Raw genomic sequence first — 20,980 nt, forward strand, 5'->3', positions numbered from 1 at the left:
TCATTTTAGCTTGTTCATAGCCCTTTAGGAAGGCATTTTGACCTAGTTTATAGAAGGACAAGCCTAAAATGCGGGATTGACCTAGTCAAACCCTAAGGCAACCCTTTTTTTCCTTTTTCCATCCTACCCCTCTTGCTTGTTTTCCAAGACTCCTTCCCCTATAAATAGGAGGCCAAACCATTGTATTTTACAAGTTGAAATTAATAGAAGAAGAGTTACTCTGCACATGTGTGAGCTTGAGTGAGTGCTATCTCCTCTCCCTTAGTCTTATCTTGATGAGAATGAAGCTCTCAAGTGGCGGCCTTCCACTCATCTTCATGGTTACCACCCATCAAGTGGCATGAACATCTCTCTCATTTTCCATAAGTTTCCTTCGTCCATTCTCTTTCATTTTCGCCTTCCATTTTATGTTCACTGTCTTTGTCTTTATCATTTGAGTTTTGCATCCATTCTCACCATATCTTGTCTTTTGATCTTTGCCTTTGTGAAATGAACCTTCACATAATCTCAATCTAAGTAAAGTGTCACACCATAAAATGAACAATCATAAAATCAACTCACATAAAAAAGTTAGTAGGGGAGAAGTATGGGTAGCAACGCATAAACATGCTAACAGCGAATTCATGAATGATGGGGCAAGAGAGATTGAAGTAAGCATAACTTTTGTCAAGATGAAAACTCAATCAAATTGAATGTGAGCTTCATCTATAAATTTTTTCATTATTTGTATGAAAAAATTGAAGCATATGAGTCAAATACATCTTCCCCCTTACAAGATATATCAATTGAAGATTCACTAGCTCATGTCTTAGGAAGTCAAGAACATTGTGGTCATGTCCTAGGGATGGGATTGGGACCTTGTACTTCTCCTGTGTTTGGATATACTAGGAATTCTCGCACTGGGATATCTTCATCTTCTTTTTATAGAGAATTGGAGAATCAGGTTATTGAACATGCATTTTCTTATGTAGCAATTTGGTGTTGTTTACTTTAGATTCTCATGGCAAGATTGGAAATGTTATGTTGAATATTATTGGGAGCAAATGTAATATAACTTTTTGTTGATAGATTGGTTATTTTTTTAATGTGTATGTTTTTTTCACTCTTTTTCAAAGATTTAAGGCAATGATGATTTAAGGTAATGTTTAAAAATATTAAAGAACTTGTTTATTTTTTAGATTTACATTTCTAATTGTTATATATGCTTATATTGTAGGTTTCTGATCAAGAAAGTGTGCCAACATATTCTGGATATCAAGAGGAGCATATGAGATTGTTGAAGAATATAGTATAATGTGGAAATGATTTTTGTCTTATTTTGTGTTTTGTGAATAATATGCTATGTTTTCATTTGTAGTACTTCATATCACTTATTTGTCTTATACTGCTTCCTAATAGTTTTTTAACTCATATTTTCTGTTTGAGTTTGAATTCCAATGTGTTTACTTCATATATTTATCTATATATTTATCAATATTTTGATATATTTTGTAAACTGATGAATGTTATATTCATTTATTTGTTTCATTTATTGTAAAAAATACTTTAACAAATGCTTAAATGATAAATGAATAAAAAAACAAATGCGTTCCGAAACCTATGATATTTTATGGAGGTTTTGAATCCTATGGTATTTTATGGAGGTTTGAAACATATGATATTTTACGAAGGTTTTGAAACCCATGATATTTTACGGAGGTTCTGAAACCAATGGTATTTTACGGAGGTTTCGAAACCCATGATATTTTAAGGAGGTCCTAAAATCCATGATATTTTACAAAGGTTATGAAACCTATGGTCTTTTACGAAGGTTTTTAAACTCATGATATTTTACTGAGATCTTAAAACCCATGGTATTTTATGGAGGGTTTTTGAAACTCATGGCATGTAACAGATGTTCTTAAATCCATGGTATTTAACGAGGTTTTGAATTTTTTTTCATGGAGTTTAAAAAAACTCTGGAAACACGTTCCTTAGAGATGGTTTAACAAGAAAAACTATAATCCTTAATGGAGATTTTATATATTGACTTGGATAAGGAGGACAGGTGGGTGTGGATGTTTTGGAGGTGTTGGAAAACAAGTTAGCTACTAAGGCTAACCTAGAAAGGCGCGGGATCACAGTTGCAAGTTCCACTTGTAGTCTCTGCGGGGTCGAGGAGGAGACTAGTACTCATTTGTTATTTGATTGTAGAGTTACTTGGTTATTGTGGAACCATTGTTGTGTATGGTTGGGCGTGCAGAGCATGTTTCACAATGTTCCATTGCTAAATTTTCCCAGTTTAGGAAGAGCAATGCACCTGCTTCGGTGAATGAGGTTTGGGGAGTGATTTGGATCACAGTAGTCAACGAGGTTTGGAAGCATAAAAACATGGTAATCTTTAAAGGGGGAGTAGTAGATGTTATGGAGGCTTTTGCTTTGGTCCAATTAAAGGCTTGGTCTTGAGTTACATCTAAGTCACAGTCTGCGCATTTTTCCTTTTCTGGTGCATAGATTTGTGGTTTGTATCACTACAAGAAAAACTCAATTTTTCCTTTTCTGGTGCATAGATCTGTGATCTTATGATGTATTCATTTAAGTTGTATGATTGCTTGTCTCAGGTGACTTTCTATGGGTTAAGCTAGGAGAGTTCTACATAGGCATGCATGAGAATATGTCTAGTGAAAGAGGTTAAGGTTGTGTTAATGTATAAGGATTGGACTACCCTTAAAATGATTCATATTTATTTATTTTTTATTGTCGATAAAAAACCCTTATTAATATAAAAATAAATCCTCGTTAAAATTGTTTTTTCTTGTAGTCTCTATATCAAAATGTTATTTAAATCGTTCTCAAGTGCGAAAACGTGCTTTAATAAATCAGATTGAGTATAATAAGATACAAAATATTAAAGGACTACAATTTAACCTTCAAAAATAATTGAGAGACAAAAGAGTATTTTACCCATTTTTATTTCTAAAAAAATTAATATTTTTGCTTTTAATAAAAGAAATTGATTTAATAAGCGTGTAAAGAAATTACTTATAACCATTAAGATACACGAAAGTATACTATATAAATTATACATTTCAAATATTTATATCTCATCAAGTTAGAAACTATAATTAAAAAATGTGTTAATATATACTTAAAAATATATTAATAAAAAAATACTTAATTTAGGGGAAAATACTTACGTTACATGAGAAAAAAAAAGTTAAATAAAACCATACACACACACTCGTACATATAGCAAAATTATGCTCTTTTTGTTTTACTGAAATATATCTTCATTCTAGGTAAACATTTTGCAGTTTTGAAGAAATAAAACAAGTCATTAATCATGTTTGATTCAATGTAAAATTTTAGTTTTATAAATATGAATATTTTGAATATGTGTGAAGAGAAACAAATATACGGTATAGGTTAACAAAAAAAATATCACAATTTAACAATATAAATTATTGTTTTGTGAAAATGTGTCGCGAAATACAAAGGGATATATAGGACATGTACAGCTTAAATAGAATAAAAATAGAAACATAGGAGAGCAAAGAAAACGAATTGTCTAATATTAAGCATGCAAGTGAAGCAACCGTGTAATCTGAATCATAATACTACGACATCTAGCTGGAATTATCTATGTGTTCCTTGTTCATCTCTATTCACACTTTAACCAAAACTCTTTCCTTCCCCTTTCATGTTCTCTTAATTATATTCATCATTCTGTAAACTTGAGAAGAACAGAAAAAGTTAATCAGATTGCAAAGAGAAAAGAAAATTACTCTATTGGAGTGAGTCATTAAGATGAATTCCTCCAACTTCGAAACCACTGATTCCATCATCATAAACTCCAACAACACGCTCATGGTCTGTTTCAATAAGGCTACTTATAACGGTTCTGCCCTTTGGCTGGAAAATTCTTTGGAGAAAACACTTCCTTCATTTGTCCTGCAATTCGCCATCATCCTAGCTCTCAACCGCCTTTTGTTCGTTGTAGCAGAACAATACCATGTACCTCGTATTGTTGCCAATATTTTTGTAAGTGCTTTTCGACTTATGATGATCATCTTAATTTATCATCGCTTTCAATTCCCAATCTTAACAAGGTCAAGATAACAGATAACAGACGAAGATATAACAAGATAAAGAATAGAAGCTTTGTGATTGTAAATTGCTTTGCAGTCATTATCATAGTTTAGGGTTTCGTTGCAATCCTTAATATTGCAAGAGATGGTAAAATAATGTGGTTGGTGTGGCAGCAATTGCTGCCACGGTACGAATATGCTTTGATGATCATATTTTATTTCAAAAATCAGTTGTAAGATAAATGTAATTTCTTAACAGCAGTGTTAAAAGGATATTTCCCTTATCAGAAAGGGTTATGTAATGCAAAATGAATCTTACCAAAAGAAAAAGTTATCAACCATTCATGTACTACCATCATCCTTTATTATTACCTTATGCAGAGATTATTCATGATCATATAATCTTGAATTATATAATAACTTCTCCAAAAATATTCTCTTGTTTTTAAGATTTTTTTTAAAAAAAATGAACGATTGTTTTCTTTTAGAAACACCACTGTTAATTAATTTGCTTTGATTTTTATTATTGGTTACCAATTAACTTAAACTTTTGTGGTTATGCAAGGCTGGTTTTCTGTTAGGTCCATCTGTTATGGGACGTTGGAATGTTTTTATGGAACAGTTATTTCCTTTTAGCAACATGATACCATTAGAGACGATGGGATCATTAGCTCTTGTTTACTACGTGTTTTTGGTGGGCCTAGAGATAGACTTGAAGCCAATAAGGACGTTGAACAAAAAGACAAAACTTATAGCCATTGCAGGCACCGTATTCCCCATACCAATAGGGTTTGGCTTGTACTACATGCTTGCCACCGACATGGGGCGAAAACCTTTGTCCAGTGACAACGTTAGACCAAAGGGTGCAATATTATGGGGACTCACCCTTTCTTGCAGCAGTGAGTTCCCTGAGATTGCAAAGATCCTTTCAGATCTGAAGCTTCTGCTCACGGAGAATGGACAGCTGGCTCTCACAGCTTCTCTCCTTAACGACTTGGTTTCATGGACCCTTTTTGTGTTGACCCTGACACAATTCTACCACGCTTCTGTCATAACGTTTCTCATTACTGTGGTAATTCTGTTGTGTTTTCTGGCACTTCACCCCCTTTTCGAGTGGCTATTCAACAATGTGGGAATGGCTGATAAAGAGTTCCTGGAGTCACAAGTCATATTTGTGCTGCATGTCGTTTTGGTTATTGGGTTGTTAACTGATGGATTGGGCGTGCTTTCGATAACCGGGGCTTTCTTTTTGGGTGTTGTGATGCCTCAGGGGGCGCTTAACAATGCGGTGCAGGACAAGGTGCAGGATTTTGTGGGTGTGTTCATGATGCCTTTGTTCTTTGTGATCGTTGGAGAGAGGATTATGATCCAAGACTTGGGCTTGCAGACACATTGGACAACTGTGGTGGTGGTGGTTGTGTTGGCCTTGGTGACGAAGATTGTGTGCACTATGGCTGTCACTTGGTTCTACCAGATGCCGCACATGGAAGGATTATCCCTTGCAGTGCTCATGAATACTAAAGGAATAATGCCATTGATCATTCTCTGCACCGGTAGGGACAGACTTGTAAGTTACCTCGCAAACTTAACGTGCTACATTTACCAAGCATTGCTACAAACATTGTCATTTTTCTATTTCCTAAATTACTAACAGTCAAAATACATTTATGTTTCCAAGACACGTTGTAATTGTAGACTTCAATTTAAAGTCCTATATATAAAGTATATGTCATCTAGAGTATTTGTTGCTTAAAAGAAATGGTGGTAACATTTAAGTGTATGCACATGTATGTGTGTAGGAACTGGACAACCAAAGCTTTGGGGTGATGTTGTTGGCGTGCTGGTTAATGACAATCCCCATGGGATCTGTGCCATCAGCTTTAACAAAGGCATTGAAAAGCAGAATGATTATGGGAGGGCAACGCAAGACGAATGACACACAACCAGACTCACCCCTCAGACTACTAGCCTGCATCCACACAAAGCATGATGCCGACGTGATTATAGAGCTCTTAAAAGCCTCGGGTCCCTCTGTGAGAACCCCAATCCAAGTTCTAGCAGTGGAACTCAACAAAATAACCAATCGCCCCGCATCATCACTCATCATAAAGAACGCTCGAAAACCATCCTTCACCTCAAAGTCCTCCAAGCTAGGCTCCCAAGACACCCTCGGAAGCTTCGACAGTCTCAGCCAAGCCATCTTCGCAGACCAAATGAGTATCATCTCAGACTACAACACCATGCACAAGGACATCCTCAACCTCGCAAGACGCAGAGGTGTCACACTTATCTTATCCACATTCCACAAGCAACCAACCTACGATGGTTTAGGAGCAGGTGCTGCAACTGCAAGAGCTGTCAACATCATCAACCGCGACCATGCAAGCAAAGACGAGAAGAAAGTGGTGTTGGAGAATCTAGTTAAGGATGCACCGTGTTGTACGGCCATATTAGTGGACAGAGGGGTGAGTCACAAGCGTTCCAAGGAGCTACGTGTGGCTATGTTCTACATTGGTGGTGGTGATGACCGTGAAGCTCTTTCTTATGCATGGAGGATGACTAGGAGTGCTGAGGTGAATCTAACGTTGGTGAGGCTTGTTTGGGAGAACCCTAATGATGAGTTTGATGAAACTGATAAGGAGTTCATCGAGGGGTTTAAGCAACAGATGGGGGAGTCGGCAAAGGTGAGGTATTTGGAGAAGGTGGTGAGGGATGAGAAGGAAACAGTGAGGGTTTTGAACAAGATAGGGAACAAAGGGTTTCATTTGTTTATATTAGGAAGAGGGCATGGGAGGAAGATGTCATTGGCACAAACAGTGGATCCTGTGTTGGATGAGCCTGTGTTAGGGCCTCTTGGGGATGCTTTGACGGATCTGAACTCTGCAGCTGAGACCTCTATTTTGATATTCCAAAGACAGGTTGAACATGTGGAAGGGAAGCATGTGAGGTCTGCATCATCTCCTGACGATAAAGTGTTTGATTGCATGATGGAGCAAAAGTTAATGTGCCCTTCAACCAGGTCTACAGTGATTTTAACTCAGGTTGCTTGAAATTTTTGTAAAATGGAGATCCTCTTCAACCATGCGCTGCAATGATTTCCTCCTGGGGTGCCATGTGATTTGCCATCATACTTAAAGTATTTGCAGCTGAAGGTGTTTGGTACTCCTGAGCAGCCTGGTTTGTGATAGAGTCTGCTCCAATCAAGCGATTTCAGAGCATTAAGTGGACTCAAACACACTCCTACTACCTGCACAAACAACCTTATGTATTCCAAGAATTCTAATATTTGGAACATTCACGTGGGGTGTCATCTAGAACAAACATTACCTAAATAAAGAAAACTTCTACACATGGATACTATTTTTCTCTCTTTTTAAACTATACCATGTGATCTTATATACACAATCCGAAAAAATTCAAGAAAATGGAAGTGCATTTGCTGGACAGTTTCACACTTCTAAAAAGTAATCACTTTAATAATATAATGTTAAAATTAGTATTTTAAGTTCAAAATAAAAGAAAATATGATTATAAGATTAATATATTGATTAGTAAGTCGGTGGTGTTTTTATGAAAAGTGTTACGTGAACAATCCAAAATTGGATGCGGCAAGATACAACCATCCATGCGGTAAAAGATAATAATATTCTAATTGTTTGTGGACCCCACGTAATGTAAAATTTAATATAAGTAATTAATTAATGTAAAATGTAATAGATGTATTTAAGAATAGAGAGTCAATTTTATCTTAAAATGTGAAAGTAAAGTTAAGAAAAAAATTTACATAAAACTTTTGATTAGTAACTTAAATACATTTGAATGATATATATGTGTAATGAATGAATGAAATAGTGATGTTGCTCTAATATCCATTGTGATTTTAAAGATGTTAAATCTCATAAATGAAACATAAGATGATCTTAAAGATTTATTGATAATATATATATGATACAAACATATTAAGACTAAGTGTGTGAGTAATTAACTTATTCTTAATTCTTAGATTGCTACAATACTCAAAGTGTAAGATATATAAGTTCATTTCGACTGAATCTGATATAGAATGAACTTATAATCATAAAGTAAAGTTGATCATTAGATTTTGGATTATAAGTTTATAACCCTAGTCCATTATCATTTTGGGTGGAACATTTATACTTATTTTTTTATTATACTTAAAAGGTACGAGTTGAACTAAGAAGTGGATTGTAAAGGCTGAAAGAGGGTATGTTGATTTGTGGTAGTAGATAATATGTCACATACAAATTATATTTAATTTGATGAAATTTTTTTATTTGAAAGGAAACATTTTTTTTTCAATATCACACTGTAGGAGTTATTTTTTAGTTTTGTCAAGACATTAATTATTTTTACATAATAATAGATAGAAAGAATACTTGGAAGGATAAATGGTTTTCCAAACCAAAGTTTAATTAAATTATATATTTATTTTTGTTGTATAAATTAAATAATTTATTGTTGTATAAATTAAATTATTATTTTTGTATAAATTAAACTAATTTTTTATCATATAAATTAATTTCATTTAATTTTTGTATAAATTAAATTTATTCTTTGTTGTATAAATTAAATTATTTTTTGTTACAAATTAAATTCATTTTATGTTGTATAAATTAGTTTTTTTATAAATTAAACTAATTTTTTGTTACATAAATTAAATTAAATTATTTTATATAAATTAAAGTAATTTTTTATTATATAAATTAAATTATTTTATAAATTTTTAATTTAGTTTTAAATTAAATTAAAATAAAGTTTGTAAGCGTATGCGTCGGATGTGGCGGGCTATTTAAAAAAAGGGAACTGATAATTTGACACCCCAATTAAGTGTTGCGCCAGATTACGCCTGCTGATGTGGATGAAAATATAATAAAGTATTATGTGGGGCCAGTATTGTTGAGGTGGCAAAATTTTAAAATTTAGGGTTCTGTAGTAAAAGATTAGGTTTTAGAAAGGCAAAATCAGCCCCATTTTCTCAGTGCGATTTGGAGTGCGATTTGGAGTCGTAGCGATTCTCATTTCGATTCCGGTGAAGTCTACGATCAGCACGATTTGTAGTGCGATATCGGTACCGCATTACATTGGATTTCGTTTTTGTTTGGATATTTCTGAAATTGCGATTCCGATTCTGGTAACGTGTGCGATTCTGATTCTGGTAACGTCTGCGATTCTGATTCCGGTGAGCTCTTTGATTTGGCATCTATTTTCATATAATTTTTGTCAAGTTTTCATTGGTTTCGTTTTGATTTTTTAGGACTTAGCGTTTTTCGATTTCGTTTATTTGTTGGATGTTGGGCTTTTGGAGTGTTGGACACTGGGGTTTATTGGTGTTTTGATTTTCTATATGTTGAATGACCTTTGTATTGGTTTGGATTTGACTTTTTAGGGTTTCCTAGTAATTGGTGAAGGAGGGAACTGCAGTGTTGGTTAACTCGTATGCGAGAGAGGGTTTTCCTTACAAACCCCGGGAGGTTAAGACTTTGGTCATAAAGGCGTTGGTGTCTGAAGCTGCAGCTGCATCTCAAGCCAATGAGTTCTTGTTGGCTAACCAGGCTTGCTTTTAAAACCTAATCCTATCCTAACTTAATATTTAAAATATATGCTTCTGGATTTTGGCTTCTTTTTCTTAACTTAACTTAACATATAGCTTCTTCCATGTACAGTATATGCAGCATGTGATGCACCTATAGAGACTGGAATTCGTCAAAGCATGTTCCTGGTAATCTACACTAGTTAGTTTGTCTCTTGGTTTATTTCTACATTTTAATTCTATTAATAGTAATTAATTGTCATCCTTGTCTCTTTGGTGCCAATATGTCGTTCTGTAACAGATAGTTATTGTATTATATTGGATCCGACCAAAGATGAAGAAGAGGTTAGTAGAATCAATTTTGGTTAAAATGTTATTTTATTTTCATCTAATTTCTTGGGAGTTTAGTTAGCTGAGTAAATTTGGTCTACATTTGACTCATTTGCATTCTACATGCGTTGTGAAAAATATTTGAAAATATCATTAAACCTTTGTTGCCCCAATTTAGTTATTGGTGTCTTGAAAAGCCTTACGTCATTGATGTTACAAGCCTTCTTGTTAGAGTGAAGATTCCACCATGTACCTTTTTAAATTAGTTTTAAATTATTCTGTTCTTTGGTTCTTAAATTGTAAATGTGTTGAAATAGTTATTTAGTTTTAAAATTTGCAACTATGTTGAAATTGCTATTTGGTTCCTAAATTTGCAATGGATGGGTGTGTGAGACACTAATGTAACAAACAACTATAGGGCAGTATTCTTTTATGTTAGTTATTGATGAAATTATGGGACAATATTGTTTTATGTTCTCTCTAAATCCCTTTGTAGTTGCTAATGATGTGCCGCCACCTGGTGATGGAAAAGGCTTGGTTAATTGAAAATCTGATTGCTCCCATTTGTAAGTGTATGTTGCCCTGTTTGATGAGCTGAAGACAAGTGCCAATTGATGCCACTTTTGTGATCATACTACTTAGTAATTGCTTGGAATTAAATTGTAGTTTATAGTTGATCCTGCCTGTTGACCGGAACGCTGGAGAATGCCTCGTCAACGGATCGACGTGCGCACCGCTTCTCACCTCCGTTCCTCTCGGGATCTACTTCAAGAACCTGCAAAGAAACGATACGGCGCCGCTGCGGCCGATCGCACTCCGACGCTCAAGTCAGTGACGGTATCACCAAAAACTAAGAGAACTGGAACCGTGCAAATCCTCTCTCACAATCAGCTCTAACTCGCAAGCGTAAAGTGTATGAACTGAACGCGCGTACCTTAGAAAGTTCGTTAAAAGCTCTTATATACCTGGTGGCTTTCTCTCTCCTGGCAGTTACAGACTTGGACACGTGGCTCGCATCCAACTGTACACGTGCCATCATCTGGAGGCTCCCTGACTTGGCGCCGCTTCTACTCTCATTTTGGCTAAGTTACTTTGCATGGTACTGTCCAGTGCATAGCTAACTTAGGAGTGCGATCTCTACTGGAACTGGCGAGTTAGGGGTTTTTCATACACCTTCCCTGTGGTCTCGCCGGCCGCCTTCATAACCTGCTGCTTCCCCTTCATCTTCGGCGATGTGCTTGTTCAGGCGATCTCCGACTGCTTGGTCGCCTGAGTCTACATCTAGCGACTTCATCTTCAACCTGGCGATCGCCCATTCTGATAAGCTGGAAGTCGGAACACGCCAGCTTAACAACTGGCGACTACGCGTGCCCCCCGACTTCCTTCCCTTCTGCCAACCTGGCGCCTTGTCAACACGCCTACACTGTAGCAGGATGCCACGTCATCATCCCCGACCACCAGGGCGGTACACAAGCCCCCCAGTCTTAAGCGAAGACTTGTCTAGCGAAAAGACTGAAAGAGCCTTCATTAACACCGATCTACGTGGCACTGACGCAGAATTCCAAGCGATCGTACTTTCTGCTGCTCTGACGCTCCACCAAACCCTTCACTCATCGTTCAACACGTGGCTTCATCAACGGCTCTCTTCATCTGCCGTTAGCACTTCCTAAAATTATTTCGAAAACCCTTAAACCCATTACGCTCCACTGTTCCATCACTTTCTTCGTGCTTGCAAACGCTCTCCCTTCCTTCCGCGAAAGCTCTCGACGTTCTTCAACGCTCTAGATCACCATCTCCCTTCACCGTCTTCCTGATAATCGAAAGGTAACTACTTTCCTTCATCTGCTGGGTTTCCTTGCATTTTCACCGATTTGCATCATCCTGTAACTGCCTGGTGCATACGCTGTGGGTTGTTTTTCCATTTCTCCTTCTGCGTAACTTAGGGCTTTGTCGATCGTCGCAACGAACATACATTCGTTCGTTTTTCCCCTTCCTTCTATGATCGAGTCAGCCTCTGTAACCCCCTGATCATTTTTCCTTTCTTCTTCCTTTGCAGTTGCTATCATGACTCGCACCAAGATTACCCCGAACCCACCTCCTTCAGCACGAAACCTTCCTTCACAAGCACACGACCCAACACAAGTTCGTGGCGCTTCGTCTTCGCAGGCTGTGAGGCCTGCGTCTTCCCAACCTGTCCCGGCTCAGGCGACTCCATCCAACGCTGGAGGAGCCCCCGTCCCTCTGCCAGACTTCAAGACTCTATACCCCTGGGCTAACCCAACCCTTCTGAAGGAGACCTCGTCGGTGAACACTGCGGGAGCAGTTTTGCGGTTGACTAAGGGGGACGAGGCCTATCAATCGTTTCACAAGGAGCACGACGAGAAGATGATGGTGCTGCCTTGCCCCGCCGCTCCGCCAGTGTGCGCTGATGCCAGAGTAAGCGCCGACGGGCCCTTCTGCTTTGTCTATACAACTTTCTTCAAGAAGGTTAAGCTCAGGTTCCCTCTCACCCGATTCGAGAGGGAACTTTTGACCGAGCTCAACATTGCTGCCGCCCAGCTTCACCCCAACAGCTGGGCGTTTGTTCGAGCCTTTCAAATAACATGCGACCACCTGGGGTTGCCCGCGTCGGTGGACGTGTTTTTGTTCCTTTTCGAGGCCAAGCACCCAGGAGACCGCCTGTGGGTCAGCTTGAATGCGATTGCTGGGAGATCCATTTTTACCATCTTCCAGCAATCGTACAAAGACTGGAAGGGGAGATTCATCCAAGTACGTGCAAACGACAAGGACACCTCCCTTCTTGATGGCTTCCCTTTGTACTGGGTGGACAAGGGGAAAAAGGAGTCCAAGAGCTGCTTCAGGAGGCCCAGAAGTCCTGATAGCATGGGAGCATTGGACAGAGACCTCTGTCTATTCTGGAAGAGGGTGGCGGATGCCAATATAACATTCCTGACCACCACCTTGATCTCCTTCGAATTCTTTGAGGATCAGCTAGAATTCCAAATAGGTTAGGACATCCAAACTGTTGCTTTGATACTGCTTCTGACATTGCTTCTGGGCGTCTTGTGCGATACGCACAAGACTTTGGTTTTACCTTTCCTGCACATATCTGCTCTGCTGCTTATTACCTTATACACTTATCTTTTTCTTCTTTGAGCTAACCCATGCATTTTCGCTTCATGCAGACAACATGTTGGGCAGAAACATGCTCTCCGAATTGAAGACGCTCGCCCGAAACCACGGGTTGGCGACCGGTTCCCAAACGGTGCCCAACTCGGCGGTCGAGAAGGCCATTGTTCATGGGCGATCACCGCCCAAGGAACCCACCCAGCGCAAGAAACTGGTCCTCAAGAGACCTAAGCGAAAAGCCCCTCAAATCGTCCATGAGGAGGAAGAAGAGGTCACAGAGGATGGCCTTGTTACGAAAAGGAAGAGGGTGGCACCTTCTTCTCCACCTGCTCCACCCCCTCTTCCAACTTCAACACCACCGTCGACGCCTGCTCCTCCTCCATCATCGCCAACACCGCAGGCTCCTCCCTCACCAGTCCAAGCAGTTCCACTGGCCACTGCGCCACCTGCAGCTGAGGCCCAAGAGCCAAATTTCTTGGAGGACCCCCCAAGCGCCTCTACGCCACATGTGTCAGCAGGAGGGGGCCCCCCTTCAAACACTTCAGCTACAGGAAACGTTCCAATCGGGGATGAGGTTGCTCATACCTCTCCAATCCTGATTACCGAATCCCCGATTGCGTCGCCACACCATGAAGCAACCACTGAAGATATTGCTAAGGAAGGTGGCGGCGAGAACCCTCAACAAGCCCCCCTGGCGCCTCTCCAAGCAGCAAACCTTTCCCTCGAAGTTACAAGGATGTGGGAACCTCTAACTGCCAAGTTGAAAACCATAGCAGAGGATATCCCCGCGATCATAACGAGGGCTGTGGAGAGCTCCACCAGGAGGCTTCAAGATGATCTCTTCAACCTCAAGACTGAAAATAGCACTATGAAGGTCGAGGTGGAGAAAATGTCATTCAACCTGACGCTCGCAGAAATCGAACACTCCCGAGTGGAGGATGCCATGAATACCGAACTCAGGCGGGCGCGCAAGGAAGCTGCTGACCTTCGCCGCAAAGTTCACGATCTTGCCCAAGAGAAAGTCGAGTTGGAAAGCAAGATCGTGCCTCTTCGCGCCAAGGCGATCGACCTGGAGGCTCACATTCAAGCTGACGCCGCCAAGGTGCAAAAACTGGAGCAGAGGTCGATCGACCGCGAGAAGCTACTTGGGCAAGTAGAAAAAGCGAGGGACGACGCCATGGCTGATCTCGCCGAGGCAAACAAGGAGAAAGGAAAGATGGCTGCTGAGTTGGCCCAAGCTCAAACGGAATCCAAGAAGGTTACTGACGACCTTCTCCATGCTCAAGAGACCAACGAACAACTCAGAAAGCAGGTTGAAGAGCTGGAGCAGCAGAACAAAGAGCTCAAGAAGCAGGTTGAAGAACTTCAAGGGCAAATTGAAGAACTTAAGCTAAACTCTGCTCAGATTCTGGCTGCTGGATTCAAAGCCGCTCGGGAACAATTCGCATGCCTATTCCCCGATCTCGACCTCAGCATGGTGTCGTTGAACAACGAAGTAGTAGATGGAAAGGTCGTTCCTGCTGAAGACTAACCAACTCCACCTCATCTGCTACTTTATGATTTCCCTTGTATATATCTTGTAATAAACTCGCGCCTATGTATTTTTAACAGATACTCATTTCAATCACAAAGCTTGGATATTCTCTCCCCTGACTCCTTTTAAGCGCTTTAACCTTCTTTGTATGTTTAACTTTGTCGGATTTAACTTAACAATTTTGCGAATACGACTTTTGACGTAACTGCCTCGAGCCAATTCAAACTTAAGCAATAATCACTTTAAACAACTTGTACTCTTGAGGCACTAACCTTATCATAAGAATACCTTCCAAGCAACGAACTGTAACTCAATCATTGGCTCAAACAACGTCCCACTCGATCTGCTTTATCAAACAAGTCTTTCAACCTTCTTGCCGTCGTTTAAACTCTTCCCGATCGCCAAGACCTCTTGGTAACATCAGCTTTTCCTAGCCTCATGCTTTGGCGATCGTTTCTTTATCTGGGAGCAGGGACGCCCTTTCGGGTCCTCTCTTTACCCTCCTGGACTTCAGAACAAAGACCGGCTGACTAGGCGTTCTCTTCGAACCTACCTTAGCCACCTTTCAAGCTTCTTCCACCCGCTTCGCCATACCTGAACTCGTTCGAGACGAGAAGGATTTTATCTTGCCTATGCTCGCACGTAAGCGAGAAGGTCTTTTAACTCGCCTGAACTCACTCAACGGCGAGAAGGACTTTATCTGGTGCCTCAACTTGCCCAGGGTGTACATCTCCTCCCCCCTGGATGCACTGAGGACCCTTTCTTTCTCTCGCCTGCACTCGCTCGACGGCGAGGAGGTCTTTAACTGGCCTTAGCTCGCACAACGGCGATAAGGACTTTATCTGGTGCCTCAACTTGCCCAGGGTGTACATCTCCTCCCCCCTGGATGCACTGAGGACCTTTTCTTTCTCTCGCCTGCACTCGCTCGACGGCGAGGAGGTCTTTAACTTGCCTCTACATTGCCCCAGGGGTTCCATCTTCTCGCCCCCAGAAACATGGAGGACTTTTTACTCTTTCTCGCCTGCACTCGCTCGACGGCGAGGAGGTCTTTTACTTGCCTCATGACGCGCGAGAGCGTCGAGGTCTTTCATCTGGTGCCTCCGATCGCCGAAAGACGATGAGGACTTTGAAAACTTAACTGGTGCCTCCAATCGCCAAAAAACGATGAGGACTTAAAACTTAACTGGTGCCTCTAATCGCCGAAAAACGATGAGGACTTAAAACTTTTTAGAAAGCACGCGATATATCTTTTCTTACCTTAAATCATGTACAAATGACAAGGTCTTTCTTCAAAACTTTTGAAAATAGCACATATGCAATCTGAAAACACCTTATACTTCGAAAACTCTTCTTTTATTGGGTGGCCTCATTAAAAACCCTCCTTAGGGAAAAAAGAGTGCCCCCTTCAAACTGTTTTAACAGAGACATTGTAATATAACATTGTGTTTGTCTTTACTTACAAAGCTCTTAACTATAGTACAACTTCAGGTGTGTGGCGTTCCAGGTGCGAGGAATCGCCCCTCCTTCCAGCGTTTCTAAGCGGTAGGCTCCATTCCCGAGCGCCTCGGTTATTCTGAACGGTCCGGTCCACTTGGGTGATAGTTTATTCTCCATCTCGTACTGGTGGGCCTTCCTCATCACCAGATCGCCTTCTCTAAACTGCCTTGGCATCACCTTCGAGTTGTATCTTCGTTCAACCCTTCTCTTCACAGCTTCAGCTTTCAACCTCGCTTCTTCCCTGACCTCATCCAGCAGATCCAGGTTCAGCCTTCTCTCTTCATTCGAGTCTTCCTCTACGAAGTTCTGGAATCTCGGCGAGCTCTCCTGGATCTCCACTGGAATCATGGCATCACACCCATAGACCAAGCTGAACGGGGTCTCGTGGGTTCCTGACTGCTCGGTGGTGTGGTACGCCCAGACTATACGGGGTACCTCCTCAGCCCAACTTCCCTTGGCTTTCTCAAGCCTTCTTTTCAAACCTCTCAACAACACCCGATTAGCTGATTCCACCTGGCCATTTGTTTGAGGGTGCTCGACGGATGCAAACACCTGTTGAATTCCCACCCCTTCGCAAAGCTTCTTCAGCAGGTGGCTTGCAAACTGCGTCCCATTATCTGACACCAGGCGCTTAGGCACTCCAAACCGGCACACGATGTTCTTCCATACAAAACCTTCGATCTTGTGTGCGGTGATCTGGGCCACTGGTTCTGCTTCAATCCACTTGGTGAAATACTCAATCGCTACCACCAAGTACTTCATCTGCCTGATCGCCAGCAAGAAAGGTCCCAGGATGTCGATTCCCCAAGTATGAAACGGCCAAGGGCTATAGATCGACTTCAACTCCTCGGGAGGTGCCTTGTGCCAATCGGCGTGCTGCTGGCATTGTTTGCAGCACTGGGCATACTTCTTGCAATCTTCTCTCATAGATGGCCAATAGTAGCCTGCACGGAGAGTCCTCGCGGCCAGAGCTCGACCCCCGACGTGGCTTCCACATATACCTTCGTGGAGCTCTGCCATAATTCTCGTGCACTTCTCGCCGTGTATGCATTCCAGGAGTGGGTGAGTGAACCCAAACCTGTACAGATCGCCATCGATCAAAGTGTACTTGCTGGAATTTTTCTTTACCTTCCTAGCTTCTGTTGGATCCAGCGGGAGGAGGCCATCTGCCAAGCACCGCTTGTACTGTGTTATCCAAGTGTCTGGCTCATGGGTGGCGCAGACCTGCATCACATTCACCTTCTCTCCTCGACATGCTCTAATTCTCGGCGATCTCAGAGTTTCTTGTGTCAAGGACTTATGGCTTCTCGCTGCTCTCTCCGTCGACCTGCTTATCTGCAGGACCAGGTGATCTGCTACAAATGCCCTTGGCGTCTTCAGAGTTTCTTGGATCACCGTCCTCTGCCTACCCCCCTTGCCTGAGCTGGCGAGCTTAGCAAGCAAGTCAGCTCGGGCATTCTGCTCTTGGGGCACGTGTACTACTTCAAAAGAGGCAAAGGAACTCTTCAATTCCTGCACATACGCCAAGTAAGCCGCCATTTGTGGATCTTTAGCCTGGAACTCGCCTGTTACTTGCCCTGTGACTAGCAGCGAGTCACTCTTAGCCATCAGCACCCTAGCTCCCATCTCCTTGGCCAGCAGAATCCCGACGATCAACGCCTCATACTCTGCTTGACTGTTGCTGGCTTTGAAGGCAAATCTCAACGATTGTTCGATCAGCACGCCGTTGGGTCCTTCCAATATGACTCCAGCACCGCTGCCCTGCTGGTTCGACGATCCATCCACCGAAAGTACCCAACGGAAATCGTCTCCTTCGACCCGCGCCGCCTCCGATGAGAGCTCGACCACGAAATCTGCAAAGATTTGCCCCTTGATCGGGCCTCAAGGCTCATATTTAATGTCAAACTCTGACAACTCCACTGCCCACTTCACCATTCTTCCCACAACGTCAGGTTTCTTCAAGACCTTCTGGATGGGCAGGTCAGTCATCACCAGTATTGTGAAACTGTGGAAGTAGTGGCGCAACCTCCTCGCCGAAAACACCACAGCCAGCGCAGCCTTCTCCAGGGCCTGATATCTCGTTTCTGGGGCCTGCAACACCTTGCTCACAAAATAAATAGGCTTCTGAGCCTGATCTTGATCCTGGGCGAGCACCGCACTCACCGCCCTCTTAGTCACAGCGAAATACAGCCTGAGAGGGGTTCCCGCCAGCGGTTTGCACAGAACCGGTGGGCTCGCCAGATACTCCTTTAGTTTGACGAAAGCTTCCTCGCACTCTTTCGTCCAAACGATTTTATTATTGCGCCGCAAACATTGAAAATAGGGATGCCCCTTTTCTCCGCTAGCTGACACGAAGCGAGATAGAGCTGCCATCCGACCTGTTAGCTGCTGGACTTCTTTCACCGTAGTCGGGCTTCTCATCGCCAAGATGGCGGCACACTTGTCTGGGTTAGCTTCTATTCCTCTTTCAGTCAAGAGAAAACCCAAAAATTTTCCAGCCTCCACGCCGAAAATGCATTTCTCCGGGTTGAGCTTTAACTTGAACTTGGCGATCGTCGTGAACAATTCTTCCAAGTCTGCAACGTGCTTGCTCTTTTCCTGCGAGGTCACGACCATGTCATCGACGTAAGCTTGCACGTTCCTCCCCATCATTGGTGCAAGTACTCGATCCATTAGCCTTTGGTACGTGGCCCCCGCGTTCTTCAGCCCAAACGGCATCACCTTATAGCAGTAGCACGATCTTTCTGTCATGAAGGCTGTTTTTTCTTCATCCATGGGATGCATCTTGATCTGATTATAGCCCGAGAAGGCATCCAGGAAACTCAGCAGCTTGCACCCTGCAGCACTATCAACCAGGGCATCAATGCTCGGTAAAGGATACGAATCCTTTGGGCAAGCTTTGTTTAAGTCGGTGAAATCGACGCACATGCGCCATTTCCCGTTACTCTTCTTCACCAGCACGACATTTGCCAACCATTCAGGGTACTGGACTTCCCTGATGTGGCCTGCAGCGAGGGGTTTCTGTGTTTCGTCCCTGATCGCCTGCCTCCTCTCCTCATTGAATTTTCTTCTCCTTTGTCGCACCGGTCTCACCATGTTGTCCATCGCCAGATGATGGCACAAGAAGTCGGGATCGATCCCGGGCATGTCCGAAGCGGACCAAGCAAATGCGTCCAGATGCCGCTCAATCACCTTGGGGATCTGGTCCTGGAGATCGACCTCCAGATATCTTCCGAGCTTGAAGACTTTCCCTCCGATCTCCTTCTCGAGCCACTGCTCGACAGGTTTGGGCCAGGATTCTCTGGCGATCACCGCCCTGGCGATTCCCTGTTCCCTTGCTTCCTCGGGGCGATTCCACGCCTCTTCCTCTTCCAGGCCAGCATCCCTCTCCCCTAGCTCAGCCTCTATCATCTCTACATCCCTTCCGGCGGCCTCCTCTGTTACCGGCGGTCTGGGCTTCACACCGGGAGGTGGGGTGGTTGTTACATAACTCACTGATCTTTTGTTTTTCAGGCTATTTTCATAGCACCTTTTCGCTTCTTTCTGATCAGACTTGATCGTGATCACCACCCCTTCCATGGACGACAACTTCACCTTCATGTGCCGTGTCGACGGAATGGCGCCTATCCTGTTAAGAGTGGGCCTTCCCAACAGGATGTTATATGCTGAAGGGGCGTTTACGATGAGGTACTTGATTTTCTCCGTCCTCGACCCAGCCTCATCTGTAAACGTGGTTCTCAGCTCAATGTACCCCCTGACCTCCACCTGGTCGCCAGCGAACCCATATAAGCACCCTCCATAGGGCCTTAGCTGGTCAAGGGGCAATTCCAGCTGCGTGAAGGTCGGTCAGAACATCACGTCTGCCGAGCTTCCTTGATCCACCAGAACTCTGTGGACCTTCCTTCCCGCCGTAACCAGCGAAATAACTATGGGATCGTTGTCATGAGGCACAACGTCCCGAAGATCCTGCTTTGTGAACGTAATGTCCACTTCCGGCGAGTGATCTTCAAACATGTCCACTGTCATCACCGATCGCGCATACTTTTTCCTCTGCGATGCGGTGCATCCACCACCTGAGAACCCCCCGGCAATGGTGTGGATCTCCCCGTGGATAGGCATCTCGTGTTGCTGGGCTTCTCCACCTGCTGGCTGGGAACTCGACGCTCCCCCCGTCCTTCTATCCAGCAGATAGTCATTTAGGAACCCGCTCTTAACCAGATCGTCGAGCTGATACCCCAAAGACAAACACGAGTCCAAGGTGTGGCCAAAACATTGGTGGAACTCGCACCAGGCGTCCGACTTTGACCCCAGCACCTTGTCGCCCACCTTCTCGGGCGCCTTCAACCTAGCAGATATGTTAGGGATAGCGATCAGGTCCGCTAGTCCCATGACAAATTTATGCTTAGGCGGGCGATTGTATTCCCGGCGTGCTGGTTGTTGGCGTGCTGGTTGTTGGCGCGCTTGGCTTCTTCCCCTGTTTCTCCTGTCGTAAGGATGGCGAGTCCTCTGGTCTTTTCTGGTCGCCGCCGCCGTTTCCAGCACCCTCTGCGGCTGGATCCTGGTCTGGGCGCGTGGCCTGGCGGGAGCCACGCTGCCTCTCTTCTCGGCGACTTCACTCTCGTCGGCGATGTGGGCCACCGCAAGTCGCCTGACTTCAGCAAACGTCGCTGGATGAGCCCTGATCAAGGCCTCGCAGAATGGCCCTGGCTGCACGCCCTTCTTGAAGGCATAGACCAGCATTTCCTCATCCTTGGCCGGCGATCTGACCATCTGCGCTCCGAAGCGATTGAGGTAGTCTCTGAGGGACTCCCCATGGTACTGCCTTATATCAAACAGATCATAAGACACCCTGGGCGGTGCCTTATTCACGAT

The 20,980-nt window shown here is 43.0% G+C and overlaps 1 protein-coding gene across 1 annotated transcript; it reads left to right on the top strand.

The window, feature by feature from the left end:
• Nucleotides 1-3,600: 3,600 nt before the first annotated feature.
• On the top strand, nt 3,601-7,416 carry LOC137816147 (cation/H(+) antiporter 15-like). The gene is made up of 3 exons (XM_068619233.1): nt 3,601-4,020; nt 4,633-5,634; nt 5,867-7,416. The coding sequence occupies exons 1-3, from the start codon at nt 3,787-3,789 to the stop codon at nt 7,115-7,117; spliced, it is 2,487 nt and encodes an 828-aa protein (XP_068475334.1). The 5' UTR covers nt 3,601-3,786; the 3' UTR covers nt 7,118-7,416.
• The last annotated feature ends 13,564 nt before the right edge of the window (nt 7,417-20,980 follow it).

Source organism: Phaseolus vulgaris, chromosome 1, assembly GCF_000499845.2.
Source record: "Phaseolus vulgaris cultivar G19833 chromosome 1, P. vulgaris v2.0, whole genome shotgun sequence".
In the NCBI taxonomy this organism is placed as follows: domain Eukaryota; kingdom Viridiplantae; phylum Streptophyta; class Magnoliopsida; order Fabales; family Fabaceae; genus Phaseolus; species Phaseolus vulgaris.